We start from the raw sequence: 18,450 nt of genomic DNA, 5'->3' as shown, positions 1-18,450 counted from the left end.
TCATTAGTTTTTAAGCAGAAAAAGATAGTGGGCCAAAAGAGGACAGAAGCTAAATTTATTTCAGTTTGAAAGAAAATCAGGCTTTACTATCTGCACTTAAAATTATGGAAAAAAGAACCTTAAGTTCAGGCTTTTTCATTATTATACAGTAGCTTAAAAAAAAAAGTCGGATGCAATTTGGCAGGAAAGGTAAACAACATGAATTTACCCTAAGGTCTAAAGCAATTATTAACTTCTTAGGACTAGAGTCTAAAACTACTAGGTCAGGTGCCCAGAAAGCTCAGCAATCACCTATTAATCTTTTCTTTGAAAACATAATTGCAGTACTTTAGTAAGCAAAATGCATGGAAAAAGACAATTTAAGCAGGCAAAAGTCTGCAAAACTGTACAAAGGGAACAATGGCACTGGTTAAGCTTTTAAGTAACACAACTGACAATTATATTAAAAGATTTATTCAACCTTAAGTAACAAGAGATAAGAGTGATGCAAACATTTATGAAGCTAACTCCTATTGTTTATTTTCACTACAGAACCAAAATAAAATGGTTAACAGTTTAACTTCTGAAAGTGCATGATAAGGAGGAGAAATAATTGATATAAATTCAATGCTAGACATAAAACATGATGGAGGCCCAAAGTTGAAAAAGGGGGATATTCAAAAGGAAATCAAAAGTAATAGTCATGTCAAAGTTCACATCTTAACTACAAACTGAGACCTAATAGGTGGGAGAAGGAAACAACCTTTATAAGCAATAAAATGGTATTACCTTTCACTCCTGAAGATCAAAGTTCAAATTTTGGCTTAGGGCAAAAGCAAAAATGAATTTAGTTGGACATTTCCTGTCCCTGCTTTTTCTCATCACAAAACCACCACCAAATTTGGCTAAATTAACGTAAGAAATAATTGTGAAGACAACCTTCTGTCCTCCCCCACTTAATGATAGTGGAATCTCAGAATCAAAGTCAATAATTTAAGACTTCTAATTAATACTTCCAACTAAGTAGAAACCCATAGGTTTAGTATTAGAAACTCAAAATCACATTCATTCTCCTAAAATGACTTACTGTGTGCCTTTGGAAAATCACTTCTCCATGCCTCAATTTCTCTAACCGTAAAATAGGGACAATAAACGCTTATAGACATATAGTTAACAACTGTAAAATCAGAAATTTAAGAGATTACCAAAATACTTCTAAAAATTCTTCCAAAATGTGTTGTATACAAATACCTAAATAAGGTCAATCAATCCAGTATTCATTCTCCAATACATCAACAATACAGTATAACCAAAAACCATCTTAGCATCTAGGTGGACAGTGAATAGAGTGCCAGCCCTGGGATCAAGATTGTGACCCTGCACAGGTCACTTAATTCTATTAACCTCAGTTTTCTCATCTGTAAAATGAGCTGAAGAAGGAAATGGCAAATCCCTCCAGTAACTTTGCCAAGAAAACCTCAAATGGGGTCACAAAAAGTTGGACACAAATGAAACAACTGAACAACAAAAACCATGTTAAAGTCATGAAACCTTGCTACAACATTATCTGGTCAAATGACCATTTACAACATTGTTCCTATGGAACTAACTCCCTATTACTCCTCGTTCCTTCCTACTCTACACCTTTTCACTTAATATTTTAAGACAATATAAAATAATATATTCCTATGCTTTAAAAGACTTCCTTATGTCAAAGGGTTTAGTGGAATAATTGTACTGTTATTTAATTTTCATGGCTGACAATATAATTTTCTTCTTACACACAACTACCATTTTTCAGATAAGTTGTGGCTTTATTAGTTATCCCAACAACCAGTACTTATTCAGCCCCTACTATGTACATAACATTTCTAAGCTGTATTGAATATTAATGTATTCTGATCATTTACTGTAAGGTTTTATGGTGTCGTTTTCAAGTAATTTATTACTTTCCATCTACTGCGTTATAGTACTACTATCATTCTGAAGAACCCCAACATTAATTCAATGTAGTAGTGTTTAAAGTTGAAGGCTGGTAAGACTCAGTTTTGTAAATAAGGATGAGACACTTTAATACCTCCATGATTCTTTCACAGTTTTCTTCCTCCTTGATATGCCTACCAGAAAAGTCATTAGAAATCAGTGATATTGTGAGACCTGAGACAAACGGCCCTGAGCTCTGAAACCAATTCTTTTTTTAAACGTAACCCAACACTGTTATGGACAGAAGCACTGTCTATTGTGAGTAATTTCTTAAAAATAGTGTTCCCACATATGAGGTATATTCACACTTGCACACACTAACAAGTGAGCAGAAGAGTGAGGGGTTAATGGAAGTGTTTGAAAGGTTCCAAAGCAAGGGCTTTAGAATAAATGTGTGGAGGGTGACACAGCAACAGGAAATCATTCAAGAGGTCAAGTTAAGGGTGGGAGACAGTCTTTATCCTCATTAATAGCTCCAATCTAACTCAGTGGCCAAGACTCAACAACAGTCAACAACACTTGAAAGTCTATGTAAAGCTTCTCCCCAATCCAACACTCCTCTGCTGTCTGCAATTTTTAAGATACATCACACACTGTGTTCAAACCTTTCTCCTTTCCAAGACTGAAACTAATACACCTCAAAAAAGTAGTGGTAGTCTAGGTTGTCAGTCATGGAGTGAAACGACACAAAACCCCATTATAAAGAAATGAACGACTTGCATTAAAAAGGGGATTCTACTTGTATCACAAGACAGTCAAAGTAACGATGAGATTCCATTCTCTTGCATAAAACAAACCTGGCAGGTCACTCATCATTATGAAGAAGTGCTTGCCCTTTCACTCAAGCATTGGAAAGGGAAACAATTTTAATAGAAAAATAATTTCAAAGGAGGACTCCGGAAACCCACTGTCACAAAGAAATCTTGCTGCTGGGGATTCCTGCATGTGATTGTCAGATACATGTCAAGCATGAACTTGCTCTTTTGCAGTCTAAGAGCATTATGTTCTGGTAAATGACTGTCTTGAAGACTACAAATGACCCTCTTCTAATCTTTTCGAAGGCTCCCTGTGGCATTCAAAAGACATCGGCACAGCATATAATAGGAAACTTGCAGTATTAAGGAGCTACCTGGAAACAGTGTGGCCAACAAATTTGGTTGTTGTGCTTTTCACACCTTATTTTCTTTAAAATAACCAAAATTATAATTCAACACTGTCTAAACTTCTGATCTGGATCTTTCACATCTTCATTTGAAAGGGTATTAATTATATACGAGCACAAAGTTTATTAATAGTGACTTAAGGTTCATTTCCATAAGCTTGCCAATATAGATTTGGGATACTGTAAAGAACAGTTAGTCATGAAAAATCAGATTTTAAAATGTAGACTTAGAGCCTAAAAACAGAAAAGTAATTCCAGGAGAAAATGTTGAAAATCTAATAAAGTTTAGATTTTGTGAGAACTGAAGCAAAGGTTCCCAAGCATTAAAATCACTGGTTTTTTTAAACATAACCTAACATTGTTACGGCTAGAAATACTTTACAATGGATGATTTTATTTTTTCAATTGCTCATACAAAGAAGCAAAGATAAGGTCACTATCGTACTTGCAAACACCAAAAAATTACTAGAGAGAAAAGATGTTGTGCAGACAAACTAAATAACTCAATTCAATGGTGAAGTCATCATTGGAATAAACATTGCTCCAAGAAAATGTTAGTCCAATTATATTCATCCATGGGATGGATAACTAACTTTTTCAAATTACTGGTTATAAACATTCCTTCTGTTTCCAACAGTTTTTTTTTAAGTGAGGCAAATGGGGTTAAGTGACTTGCCCAAGGTCACATAGCTAGTACATGTCAAGTGTTTGGTCTGAGGCCGGATTTGAACTCAGGTCCTCCTGACTTCAGGGCTGGTGCTCTATCCACTGCACCACCTAGCTGCCCCCTCCATCAGTTTTTACTTCATGCTCTGACAGGAACTTATATTCCTGTCAGACTCTGAAAGAGGATCTGACAAAATTAATATTTTAGTCTATTCTAGACTGGTTTGTTTCATTGGGGAAATATATTTTGTTCCTTTAAAAATAATTACCTGCATTCCTGTTGAGAAAAAGGTACGAAACTTTCCTTACTAAGTATTTAATAGATTTCTTTACTTATAAGGTGGTAGCCTTGGAGGCAGCTAGGTACCACAGTGTTGGGCCTGGAGTCAGGGAAGACTCATCTTCCTGAGTTCAAATCTGGCCTCAGACACCTACTGACTGTGTGACTCTGGGCAACTCACTTAACCCTCAGTTTCCTCATCTGTAAAATGAACTGGAGAAGGAAACAGCAAACCACTCCATATTTTTGCTTAGAAAACCCCAAATGGGGGGCAGCTAGGTGGCGCAGTAGATAAAGCACCAGCCCTGAAGTCAGGAGAACCAGAGTTCAAATCCAGCCTCAGACCAAACACCTGACACTTACTAGCTGTGTGATTCTGGACAAGTCACTTAACCCCAATTGCCTTAAAAAAAAAAAAAAGAAAGAAAGAAAGCCAAACCCCAAATAGGATCAGAAAGAGTCAGACGTGATTGAAAGGACTGAACAACAACAACAAAAGCCTCACAAGTCACTAGAGCTGGGAGGGATCATGAAGATCTTCAAATTCAGCACTGCCCAATTAATGATAAGCAGTCACTTTTCCAATTGTTGATAATTAACAACTCAGAAAACTTTTATTACCAAAATGTCCTTACTTATTTAAGCCTAGAAATTTCAAAACACAAAACCCAGATTCTTCACACCTTATGCTCTCCAAACCTGGGTAGGAGCCCTTGAGCAAACTTCCAACCAAGTTATCACCACTGAATTCCACATCCCAGTATCTCAGTTAGGCAGCTCTGGGACAAACCTTTGAACTACTGAAAGCCATCATATTTGAAATGATCCATGTAGAAAATTTCGACACTGTATAGCAGTCTGCAGCATAAATTATGCTACAAAACACTGATCCAATCCAAACACATCAATTTTTACAAAGTTGATTTATCCCAATTTCCATACTGATTTGTGGCAAGTATGGGCCTACTTAGTGCCTTTCACATAGAAGGTACTCAAATATTTGTTCACTGGTTTAGTAGGCAATTCAATAGTATAGAGATAATAAAACTACAGTATTAAGAATGTGAAGAAAGTTGTTACAAAAATAGTATATTCTATGAAGAATTAGTCATATCTGACCCATTTATAAAGTTTTAAGTCACCTGACAATATTCAAAACCAAGCTGTAATTCTGTCACGCTATAGACAACCAAATGGCTACTATACCACTGCTAAATAACACAAATGTGAATTTTAAATACCAGTCAGAGAGAGAAGATTACCAGGGTTTCAAAGGTGGGGGGAATCCTCAAAAGGCCCTTTATGGGAAAGGGGAAATAATTTTAAAAATAAGAATAAGTATTCTTTACATTTTGGTATGAATTTTGATCCCCCCCTTTTTTTTAAAGAGAAGAATTCCTTTTCAAATCCATTTTGTAAATCAGTATAAAAAACTACTGATTCTAATTGTTTTAACCTTTTAAGTCTCTCCCTTTATCAAAGTCCCATTCTAATAAAAAAGATTATGCCACAGGAGCTCAAACTATAGCAGGTTTTGAATAGAGATGTGGTAGTAGACTTTGCATGTTTGTAATCCATGGACCAGCCTATCCAAATTTGGAGAGGATAACCACCAGGTTAGGTGATGAAGTTTAAGGCCAGAGTTACTCTGAAAAACTATAAACTAAGTCAGAGAGGGGTTGCTATCTGCACTGGTGGAAGCAGTATCCATATGGATGAAATCCCTAATCCTTGAAATATTGAAGCTACAATTCTGATTCATGCCTTCTAAAACGTGCATGCTTATTTTACACTAGATTTACTGCTCTTTACCATAATATTTGCAGGCTGAGCTACAAGTACAAGATCTAATGATAGAAAGAAAAAACATTATTTGATACAATGATTCTGGTAAATAGGAAAATCCCAGTTTGATAGTAAATCTATCATCAAATATTATACAAAAAACAATGTATTTTAATGCTGTATTTCACAGTTTGGCAACACTATCCTTGAAGGCAAAGATGTATGATCTTCAAGATCATTTTAACATCAGAGATTCAAGCAAGAGAAGTGCTACATTAAACTATTAGATTGTAAATATCCCACACATTCACTATATATTTGTTTCATTCAAGTTCCAGTGTGTTACTTTTTTTGTCTTTGCCAATGCATATATTATTACTTTAAGAAACAAGTATTCTAGAGTTCAAATCCGGTCTCAGATCAAATACTTGACCCGCACTAGCTGTGTGACGTTGGGCAAGTCACTTAACCCCTATTGCCTCACTAAAAAAAAAAGTATTCAGTACAAAAATATTTATAGCAGCTTTTTTTGTGATGGCCAAGAATTGGAAATTAAGGGGATGCCCATCAATTGGGAAATGGCTGAACAAGTTGTGGTATACGAATGTAACAGAATACTATTGTGCTATAAGAAACGATGAGCAGGAGGACTTCAGAAAAACCTAGAAACACTTGTATGGACTGATGCAGAGTTCAAGAGAATATTGCGTGTGACTAACTTTTCATAGACTTGGCTCTTCTCAGCCATGCAAGGATCTAAGACAACTCCAAAAGATTCATGATGGAAAATACTGTCCACATCAGAGAAAGAACTATGGAGTCTGAATGCAGATGGAAGCATACTATTCGATCTCTTTTTTTCTTTTGTTGTTTTGTTTTGTTTCTTCTTTCTTGTGGTTCTTCCCATTGGTTCTAATTCTTCTCTACAACATGATTAATGTGAAAATATGTTTAATATGAATGTATATGTAGAGCCTATATCAGATTGCATGCCGTCTTAGGGAATGGGGAGAGGAAGGAGGAGAAAACTGAAAACTCAAAAGTTTATGGAAGTGAATGCTGAAAACTAAAAATAAATTAAAAAAAGAAACAAAATACTTAATTACAATGAAAAAGTAAATAATATATTTTCATAATCTATTAACAAGTCAAAAAAAAAAGGAGAGAAACAGGGAGTAATTAATCTTAGCATCTATCCAAAGACACAGGAATATCATGAAATATAAGAGCATCACCTGACTTGTGGTTTAAGGGTTATCTTCATACAGATATCTACTATAAACATTTTCCTAACACCTAATTCAAGAAATATCAGAGAACATACAGAGTCAGGAATTCCCAAGAAATCTGCTGTAAGGAATCATTTGTGATTCCAATACCTAAAGCACATTACCTGGACCAGAACTGCCATGACTAAAACAAAAGAGAGGACAAACAAACCATTTTTCTCCTTAGTTCCAACTTGGTGGTTCTATTGCCTCTTTTCCAAATGGTATGAAAATCTACTTGGTTGTTATGGTATATAACCATTTCTGTAAGATGAGTAAGATTTTCAATTTGACAAAAGAAACAACAATTCTTTAAAGACACCGATACATAATATTGCCTTCCAAATTAAACTCAGACAGTCATATAATTTTAGTCACTTAGACTTTCCTTCAATTTCAGAATTCCTTTCCTGTACAAATAATGATTTGCCATATTGTCTGCCCCATATTTGGACAGCTAGGTGGGACAGTATATTAAATGCTGGGCCTGGGGGTCAGGAAGACCTAAGGCCAAATCCAGCCTCAGATATTTACTAGTTGTGTGACTTTGGACAAGTCATTTAAACTCTGTTTGCCTCAGTTTCCTCATCTGTAAGTTAGGAATAACAACAGCACTTACCATGAAGGATTTATTGTGAGGATCAAATGAAATACCATTTGTAAAGCACTTAGAGCACTGCCAGATAAATAATAGGCACCATATAAATATTTATTCCCTCCCCTCACTTGTCATCCAAAGAAGATCACTAGCTTTGGATTGTTTTTTGGAAATCTGGCTAATTACTATTTCATAATACTCACCTCCTCTGGGGTAATGGGATGGTGGAGGAGAAGCAAAATCAAGCTTATCCTTCAGATCATCTTCATTTTCTTTTTGCCACTGCAGACCTATCTTCTCCCAGAGGCTGACGGCCAATTCCCTACAATAAAAAAGAAAGAAAAATAATAAAAAATGTCAAGTATATATTCATGATAGGAAAGAATAGTGTTGGGAGGTATGAAAATCAATTCCTATTGATTCAAATTAAATCTGGCTGAATGAATGTTATTTGGATAGCCTGTGCTTCTCTGACTTGGTAAGAAAACTATAACAATGAAAGAAGATAACTGAATTTTTTACTATAGATGAATGAAAACCCAAGAATTGATTCCTTGCTTAATATCCCTGCACCAAAAGCACAATCAAGATGTAAAGTTCATATTTGCCTGATATTTTTAACAGTAAATGTTGAAAGAATGAAGTTATAGAAATTTTACATTCAAACTAATTTTCTAACAGTTGAAATACAATAGACCAGGGAGCAGCTAGGTGGCACAGTGGATAGAGCACCGGCCCTGGAGTCAGGAGAACCTGAGTTCAAATCCGGCCTCAGACATATAACACTTACTAGCTGCGTGACTTTGGGCAAGTCATTTAACCCCAATTGTCTTAAAAAAAAAAAAAAGAAATACAGTAGACCAGTTGGAATCTCTTATACGTGAACCTGAAACAAAGGCATATTTATAAATTATTGTTAAAGTTTTCGTTTCTGTGTGTGCATATACATACACAAATACATATATACATATACACACAGAAAAGGAAACTTGAAATATATATATCCTTATATACATATAAAATATATATAATTTACATAAAATTATGGATAATTAATATACAGAAACTGAAACTTTAAAAAACATGACATATATAAAACATAACTCTCTTTACATATATGTGTATATGTATATACAACACACACACACACACACACACACACCCCCATTCAATACCTCTGAGTTCTCAAAAGCTTACCAATGCAGCCCAAGCTCAGGCAGTTATTAACTAACTGGCTCCAAGTATGGACCCAGTTAGTTAATAGGCTATAAGTTTGTCATCTGAGGACCAGCCTAGTTAAGTTCAAAAAGACTTGTAGCCAGAATTCAGATGAATTAAAGCATTCTATGTTCCTTCCTTCATTCTTGAAGAAGAAAGCATGGAATGTTGCATATACTGGTTGATGTATTAGCTAATTTTATTATTGTATATAGCTACTGTATTAGCTAAAGGAGACTACTCTTGGAGATGAGAGGGGGAGAGAGAGGACAAGTGAGGCACAAATTATAGCAATATATTTTTTAATTAAGAAAAATTATATTTTTATATTAAACTTCAATATTACATCCTACTTACGTCACTTCGGGTATTTCATCATCAAAGCTGCTTAGTAACAAAGGAATTAGCTTATGAAAGAATGAATATCTGTCTCTCAAATGTAACAGCCAGTTTCCAACAACAGAAGTCACAGCATGTCGAACCTATTTATAAAAGAAAATAAGTTTTACTACTTTGCAAAAGAATACACAAGGTAAATTTTATATAATTATTTTTTAAAATCTTTAGTCACTCCCTTACAAACAATCCCTCCCAACAGTCCTGAACATGAATTTAAGCATCAATTAGCATGCAAGAATACTAATCTGAACACCCCAAAATGCAGTACTGGCAAATGAAGACCTTCCCCACCCCCATGTAAGGATTTCTGGTTCTTTAATCATATTCATAATTCTTCTACTTTTCATGTGGCCAGTTCTAAATAGAAAAAAATATTCAGGTAAGTAGAACAGCTCTGATTCTTGGGCATCTGGGAAGGTGAATTCCACTGCTTTCTCCAGGTGTGCTGGAACCCGCTTTGGGAACCCTTTTCAGGTGCTACATTTCAAAAGAGGTACTGGAATAGACTTCGTTACATTTTCAGAAACACTGACATGTAGACAAAGCACTTCATAGGCCTCACTTCCTAATGCCCAAGTAAAACCTTGATTTTAAGTAGCCGGCCATTGTGAAGTATTATTAAGCATAATGGTACTCTTAGGAGAAGAAAAAGTTAACAGTACCTAACTGCCTACTTTCTTTTTAGTAAGGGATTTAAACATTTGTTGGGGGTTTTCAGGCTTAAACACAATCTAAACAAATATTTGGTCAGTAGTTTTTTTGGAATGAATAAGTAATCAACAAGCATTTATTAAGGACCTCTTATGTACAAGCACTGGATTAAGCACTAGAGAGACAAAGACAAAAATGAATAGTCCTTGATCTCAAAGAACTTGCTTCATAGTAGTAAAACAAGTAGCTATCAAGTTCTCCTAGTCTTTCCTTCAGCAGTTAAATCCTTTCTAAAACATGAAGTTATACAATGAAAAAATAGAAATGACACAGGAATTAAAAATCAAAAACAGAAGGAAAGTGCTAAGCAAAAATATGTCATAATGATCAAAGTAACATACAGGAAAATAAAACTAAAAAGCACCAAAATTATTGTCATTTATGTAATGACTAATCTTGATTCCACAGAAATGATGGTGAAACATGCTTTTCTCTTCTTAGTAGAAAGATAGCAAACTCTGGGAATAGAATAATGCATATTATGTTGTACACAGTTTTACGCATTGATTCATTTTGCTTTTGTACTACTATGTTATAAAATAGGCTCCTAAGTAGGGAGGGATCACTGGGAAGACACAGCAATGATTTTTTTAAAAATATCACTAACATTTTTTAAGAAGCATTTTTCTCAGTGGAAAGAATGCATGTATCTCAATGAAAACCAAAGGAATACAAAATGGCTCTGAGTAAATTCTAAATCTATAATCTAATTATATAATTGTTACAAATTATACTTTTAATTTTTACATACAACAGTATGTAAAATGTAGTCTTTACATACAACACTAGGTAGGTCATAGAGACATAGTGATATAAATGGAATTGTTAGAACTGAATAAAGCTAAAAGGCAATTACTTATATTCTTATTTCTTACAATGTTATTCAAGACAAGATACAAACAAAGTTTAGGCAGTACTATTTGCTAATAATACTAGAAAGTCTGTCAGTCAATGACTGTATGCCAAAAAAAAAAATCCTAAATCCAACACAGGTAGTGCCAAAACATATGTAAGAATATACAGTACCTTCATGAATATGACAGCAAAGGCATTCAGAAGAATAATTAGAGACTTATACCGTGCCAATCTGGCAGGGTTTAAATATGCTCTTTAGAGAGTTTTATTTAAAAAAAAAACCCTTCCTGAGGTTAATATTCCAGAATACTTACAAACTTGCTAGAACAAGTTTTGGTGCGCTGTTTCTGCCTCTACTTTAATTTTGACATCTGGCACGGCTGTCCAGGCACATGGCAATCAGGACCTATACAATGGGCATTCATATCTAGAAACAAGAAAGAATGGAACTATTTGTAAAGAGTAAATTTTAAATTTCTCACTTTATGAATTGAAATAGCTAGGAAGGAAAAAAAAGGGGTGGAAAAAGGAGGATTTTAGGTATTTGGCCTACCCTCTCTCCTTTAATGAGAGCCTAGACAATCTTTTTATCTAGTTCTTGCCAGCATGCCAAAGAATCTTACAAATTTAACTTAGTGAAAAGGTAATTTATTCACTTTCTTTTTGTTCATGTGGGATAAACACTGTGTTGCCAGGTAACAGTTTTACTAAATAGAAAACAACAGTTCAGTAAAAATTTTTTAAAAAATCAAAACTTAACTGATTAGAGCATGGTTCAAAACAGAAAATTATCTACTTAACCTTTCAAGTTACTGACAATATCTACACATATACCCCAAGCCCTAAGGTGGGCGGACAGGACAGGGAGCTAGGCAAGAGATTCAAAAGGTAAAAAGCCTAAATAAAAAACAGATTAATGACATGTACATGAAAATAAATTACTATTTCAGGTCTCCTTTTTAATAAAAATCATTCTGAAAGAACAAAGTCCAAATACAACTGGAATTCTATTGTAACAATATCATTAAAATATTCAGTTCTATGTAAATAAGGCTGTTCTCAGAGTCTGGTCAACAGTCCATGCTAACATTCTCCTTTGCTGATACGGATAAATTCATAACCAACATATTCACCAGGTACATGTTTCTAAAATAACAAAATAATTAGGATTAGAAGGGACCCTAGGTCATCTAATCCAAAGCTCTCATTTCAGGGATGAGGGACTAATTAGAGAGGCCATGTAACTTGCCTCAAGGTCCATCACATAGTAAAGAGCAAGAATCCATCATTTTTTTTAAATGCCATCCTATTTTGGTAAGGTACTTATACATAGCACCTGTATGTGAATAACTAAAGAGGCAGGTTATGGAGCAGTGGATAGAGAACTGGGAGACCTACTCAAGTTCAAATCTAGCCTCAGACCCTTAGTAGCTGAGGGACCGTGGGCAAGTTACTGAATTTGTTTGCCTCAGTTTCCTCAACTGTAAAATGAGGATTATAACAGCACCTGCCTTACAAGGTCTTTGTGAGGATCAAATGAGATATTTATTAAAAAGTGTTTAGCACGGTACCTGGCACACGATAGGTGCTCTATAAATGCTTATTCTCTTCCCTTCCCTTTATAATGATCAGTCATTCAGTTTGTGAACCTTGTGTTTCTCAGAGCCTAAATATTTTCCAACAGCCCCAATCATCCTAACCAAAACCTCTTTATAAAAAGATTCACAAAATACCAAAATACTACCAACACAACATCCTGAAAACTTGTCACATCTAATTTTAAATTTCTTATAATGAATTCAAACACAGATACAGAAAACTGGCAAAGCAGCTTCTGCCTTGTCAGGTGTTACTGCTTTGGAACTAGCAACATTTTTCTTTTTTGTGTAACACCCCTTCTTCCAAATATAAGTATTATTTACAAATGCAGTAGAAGCGTCTAGTATCTGCTCTACATAAGCAATAATAAAAAATATTAATCACTCATAGTGTATCACTTCTTTGTACAGCAGCAATAAGTTTCCATTTTAAGACTATTACAACATAGCCATTTTGACGACCCTTAGATGAAGACTTAGAAAAGCAACCTTCTACCTAAAAGGGGTGCCCTATTTACACAGTATCTCATCTTCCAAAAAATCTCAAATCAGTTGCAGTGCTTTAGGGTCACATCAGACTCTTTTTTTGTCCTTTATTCTCTTTTTCCAGCTTCATATGATAAGTAAACTCCATTTATACAAGGCCTCCCAGCAGTGGATTCACATTGGGGTTTGGGGTCTGACTCACTGCAAGCTATATTCTTGGTTTCAGTCCATGTGCTATTCTGTCCAAAGTGCCCTCAAATACCACAACACTCTAAAAGTCTTCACTCTTCTGGTACTGGAGAATAAATTCTGGCCTGAAAAGGATCACAGCACGGTTGGAGACTCAGATCTGAACTCTTTATGACCTCATTTAAGGTTTTCTTGGCAAAAATACTGGAGTAGCTTGCCATTTCCTTTGCCAGCTCATTTTACAGATGAGGAAACTGAGGCAAACAGGCTTAAGTGACTTGCCCAGGGTCATACAGCTGTCAGTGGCAGAGGTGAATTCTGAACCCAGTTTTTCCAGCCCAGAAGGAAAGCACTTCAGTCACTGAAATATGCTGCTTCTAAGGAAGAGAGGTCGAGGACAGCTTTATGCTATGCTCTCTAAAACCCAAAACTTGTACAATATTCTGCATCCATAAGGGGGGGAGAGGGGTGTCACTCATTCCAGGACGAACCAGGGCCCAATTCTGCTTAGCTTCCAAGATCGGACAATATCATGTCAAAGAACTTAAAACGAAACACATTTTATATAAAATGACCTAATTGAAATATTTTCACTACAGATTTTAAAATAGAGGAGCATTGAGAGGAACTACAGAAAAGTGAAGTGTGCCCTATTGAAAACAGAGAAGTCAAGAATCCCCTAAGTCCAGGTTAGGGAAAAACAAAACAAAACTTTCTTACTTAAAAAGTAACTGTAATCGAATTTTAGGAAGAACATGTATGTATGGCCAACAGACACAGTACAATCGAGACAATTAAAATCTAAACGGTGTTATGAATTCCTAAAACCGAAGTATTAGTTCTTGTTGCTTTTGTGGGCAGTTTTCATATCTGTACAAATGATATTTACAGAACCTATTGTCTGCTGAAATAAAGAACCAAACAATTTTGTTTTAAAAATAAAGCTGAATATTTTATGTATATCTTTCATTCAATTATTCCATCTTTCTTTAATAAGAACACATTTAGCAAAATCTTGGCTGATAAAAAGGTGGAGCATGTCAACCTTTTACTCTCTAATTATTTGCCCATTCTAGGATTAGTGAGTGTATCCTAGTAAGCAAACTGCTCCCAAGAAGGCATGAATCCTTAACCTTAGGAAATGAAATAATGCCTTTGGCCACTAGTGTATTTAACTACCCTTTCTACTACTGATTTCCTATGACTAAAATTCTCATCTCTTTCCCTCTCAGTCCCTATGATTTATGTTATTTAATCTCCATTGGACCCTCAGAAGCAATGCAGTCTTTTCACTCCTCTCTAATAGATTCTCTGTCCCAATTCTTACTGAGGTCAATCCAAATCTTCTCTTTTTTCAAACCTCTCATACCATCTTCTCACCAAGGACAACTCTTCTAACATGTAACTTTGGTCCCATCCCTTCTTATCTTTTCCAGAAGATTGACCGTCACTCTGTGGAGACTGTGGAAGGAGTTGAGCTGAGGACTTCTCGTACTTTGTTGAGAAAATAGAGACCATTTGCTGTGAGTTCCCCTTTCCCCTCTCTTCATCTCCAGTTCTTCCTCTCTTTACTCTAACTCTGATAATTTCTCCCTTGTGAGTGAGTCAATAAACACTTTTTAAGAGCCTACTATGCGCCAGGCACTTTATTAAGAACTGGAGATACAAAGAAAAGTCAGACAGTCCTTGTTCTCAAGAAGGTTACAGTTTAATGGGGAAGGCAACATACAACTATGTACAAATGAGATATGGACAGAATAAATTGGAAAGAATCAACAAAGGGAAGGCACTACAGTATAATTAAAGGGACAGAGAAAGGCTTCCTGTAGAAAACTGGGATTTTAGCTGGGACTTTAAGAAAGCCAGGGAAGTCAAGACATGCAGATGATGAGACAGAGAGCGCATTCCCGGCCAGTCAAAATGCACAAAGTGGGTGGATAGAGTGTCTTGTTTAAGGAACATCCAGGAAGCACCACTGGATCACAGAATACATGGAAAAATAGGAATGGGGTATAGAGCATAAGAAAGTGGGGAGGGAGGAAGGGGCAAGTCACAAAGGGCTTTGAATATTAGATTTTACAGTTGATCCTGTTGATGATAGGGAGCCAGTGGAGTTTACTAAGTTTGTGACGTGGTCAGATGTCCAAGTGTGATGTGATGAGGGCCTGCACTATGGTTTAATTATCATCTACATAAGTATCTATATATTCAGCCCTAGTCCCAGTCTTGATCATTAGTGGTACATCTTCAATTGCCTACTAGACATTTCAAACTGAATGTCCCACAGGCATACGAAGCTCAAAATATCAGAAAGAGAAGTTATTATCTTTCTCACAAACTCAACTTTTTTCAAAACTTCCATATTTTTTGTCAAGGGCATTTACATTATTAAAGTCACCCTTTTTTTTTTCTTCCTCTTTGTTTCGTTTTTAAAAATTTATTTATTTATTGTTAGTTTTCAACATTCACTTCCATAAGATTCTGACCTCCAAATTTTCTCCCTCCCCCCACCACAAGACTGAGTGTAATTTGACATAAGCTAAACATATACATTCACATAAAACCTATTTTCACATTAGTCATGTTGTAAAGCAGAATTAGAACCAATAGGAGAAACCACAAAAAAGAAGAAACAAAAAAAAAAGAGAGAGCAAATAACATGCTCCGATCTGCATTCAGATTCCACAACATCTTCCACCATGAGTCCTTTGGAGCTGTCTTACATCCTTGCATTGCTAAGAAGAGATAAGTCTATCAAATTTCTCACAACGTGGCTGTTACTGTGTACAAAGTTCTCCTGGTTTTCTCACTTCATTCAGCATCAGCTCATACCAGTCTGTCCAGGTTTTTCTGAAGTCCACCTTACCCATCATTTCTTGTAGCACAATCATATTCCATTACATTCATATACCATAACTTGTTCAGCCATTCCCCAATTGATGGGCATCCCCTCAATTTCCAATTCTTTGCCACACAGAAAGAGCTACTATAAATATTTTTGTATATATGAGTCCTTTTCCCATTTGTACGATCTCTTTGGGATTCAGATCTAGAAGTGCTATTGCTGGGTCAAAAGGAAAGTCACCCAATTTTGCAACCCTGATGTCACCGTCAACTCTTCACTCAACCTCACAGTATATAACCAACTAGGTGCCAAACCTTGTTATTTCTAACTAAACGACATCTCTAATAAAACCAGACCTTTATCTCTGTTCACTGCCAAAACTTCAGGTCAGGCCATCCTCATCTCTTACTTGGACTTCTGACCTGGACTCTTGCTTTCTAGTTGTTCTTTCTGCCTCAAGACTTTTACCATTCTACTACATTCTCCACACTGTTACTAACGTGATTTTTCCTACAGTGCAGTTCTGACCACATTATTTCCCTACTCAATAAACTCTGATGGCTTCTTATTGCCTTTAGGCTCAAACATAAACTTCTGCATTTTGCTTTAAAAGACTCCACAACTTGGCTTAAACCTACTTTTTCAATCATTAGTTAATTACAGTACTCTACAATCCAGCCAGACTGGATTTGTCACACATAGTCCACTTAAACGTAACACTCTATCTCAGCCTGTCTTTGCAATGGCTGTCCCCTATACCTAGAGAATATACTCTCTCTAGACCTCCATCTTACTCTCCTTGTTTCCTTCAAACTCAGGGTAATTGTCACCTTCCACTTGAAGCATTTTCTGATTTCCCCAGATGGTAGACCTTTCTCTCATAAAACTACCTTGCATTTATTTTGTATATAGTTACACACATGTACCCTTTATCGTCACAGAGATCACTTAAGCTACTTGAAGGAAGAGAATGCTAAATTTTGGTCTCTGTATTTTTGGGACCTAGTAAAGTGCCTAGGGCATAGTAGATCCTTAATAAATGCTTGCTGATTGGTTGATTCTCACAACAACTATGTGAGATGTATATGTCATTATGGGTCAGGATAACACAGCTACCTAGTGTCTGAGAAACGATTTAAACCCAGGTCTTCCGGACTCTCATTCCACTGCTTTATCTATTATATGCTGACACTATAAAGTTATAAAGTTAGAAAGTGCATACATTGCCCAAAGGGCTATAAAAATGTGCATACCCTTTGACTCAGCAATACCACTTCTAGGGCTGTATCCTATTGAGATCACAAAAATGGGAAAAGGACCCACATAGCAGCTCTTTTTGTGGTGGCAAAGAATTGGAAATTGAGGGGATGCCCATCAATTGGGTAATGGCTGAACAAGTTGTGGAATATGAATGCAATGGAATACTATTGTGCTATAAGAAATGATGAGCAAGGTAGACTTCAGAAAAACCTGGAAAAATTTGTATGCACTGATGCTGAGTGAAGTGGGCAGAACCAGGAGAATGTTGTATTCAGTAACAACCACGTTGTACAATGAAATGACTAACTTTGATAGATTTAGCCATTCTCAGCAAGGCAGGGATCTAAGATATCTCCAAAGGTCTTATGATGGAAAATGCTATCTACATCCAAAGAAAGAACTATGAAGTTTGAAGGCAGATCAAAGCATACTATTTGCTCTTTTTTTAATTCTGTTTTGTTTTGTTTCCCCTTTCTTGTGGTTCCTTCTATTGATTCTAATTCTTCCTTACAACATGACTAATGTGAAAATATGTTTAATAGGAATGTATATGTATAGCCTATATCAGACTGCACACAGTCTTAGGGAGGGAGGTGCAGAGGGAGAAAAATTTAAAACTCAAAAGCTTATGGAAATGATTATTGTGGGGCAGAGCCAAGATGGAGGAGTAAAAGCAGTGACTTGCTTGAGCTCTCCCCCAAACCCCTCCAAATACCATAAAAAATTGGCTCTAGACAAATTCTAGAGCAGCAGAAATGAAGAAAAGACAGATTGAAACAAATTTCCAGCCCAAGACAACCTGGATGGTTGATTGGAAAAGTCTATCATGCTGGGCTGGTAGAGGAATGCAGTACAGCAAGCAAAGAGCAGGCCCCAGGTTACTGAATCACGGGCAGCTGTGGCAGTTTCCAGACTTCTCAATCCACAAATGCCAAAGAAAACTTAGAAGGTCAGTAGGAAAGGTCTGTGACTTCAGTGAGAGAGAAGCTTAAGAGAGAAGATTGGTCCCAGGCCCAGTTGCAGAGCAACCCCAGGGCAGTGGCTGCTTCTGGACCTCAGCCCACAGACTGAGGGAGAATCCAGTGGCTAATCAGAGGGGGACTGCAGGGATCTCTTTGATGGTGCTAAGGCAGGATTCTTTTGCTTTGTCCTTGCTTGGATCTGGGTC

General features: G+C 36.1%; 1 protein-coding gene across 1 annotated transcript in view; it reads right to left on the bottom strand.

Annotated features, from left to right (window-relative positions):
- The window catches only part of DNAAF5 (dynein axonemal assembly factor 5), a 74,052-nt gene that overhangs the window by 49,388 nt on the left and 6,214 nt on the right, over window positions 1-18,450 (bottom strand). The window contains exons 3-4 of the mRNA XM_020977312.2: window positions 9,297-9,421; window positions 7,925-8,043 (exon numbers count right to left, since the gene is read on the bottom strand). Of these exons, the coding sequence (XP_020832971.1) occupies window positions 7,925-8,043; window positions 9,297-9,421 (244 nt within the window). The remainder of the gene's footprint in view (window positions 1-7,924; window positions 8,044-9,296; window positions 9,422-18,450) is intronic.

Source organism: Phascolarctos cinereus, unplaced genomic scaffold (genome assembly GCF_003287225.1).
Source record: "Phascolarctos cinereus isolate Bilbo 61053 unplaced genomic scaffold, phaCin_HiC Scaffold_4;HRSCAF=312, whole genome shotgun sequence".
NCBI classification, from domain to species: domain Eukaryota; kingdom Metazoa; phylum Chordata; class Mammalia; order Diprotodontia; family Phascolarctidae; genus Phascolarctos; species Phascolarctos cinereus.
Note: the sequence above shows the minus strand (reverse complement) of the source record. Positions and strands in the feature narration are given on the sequence as shown.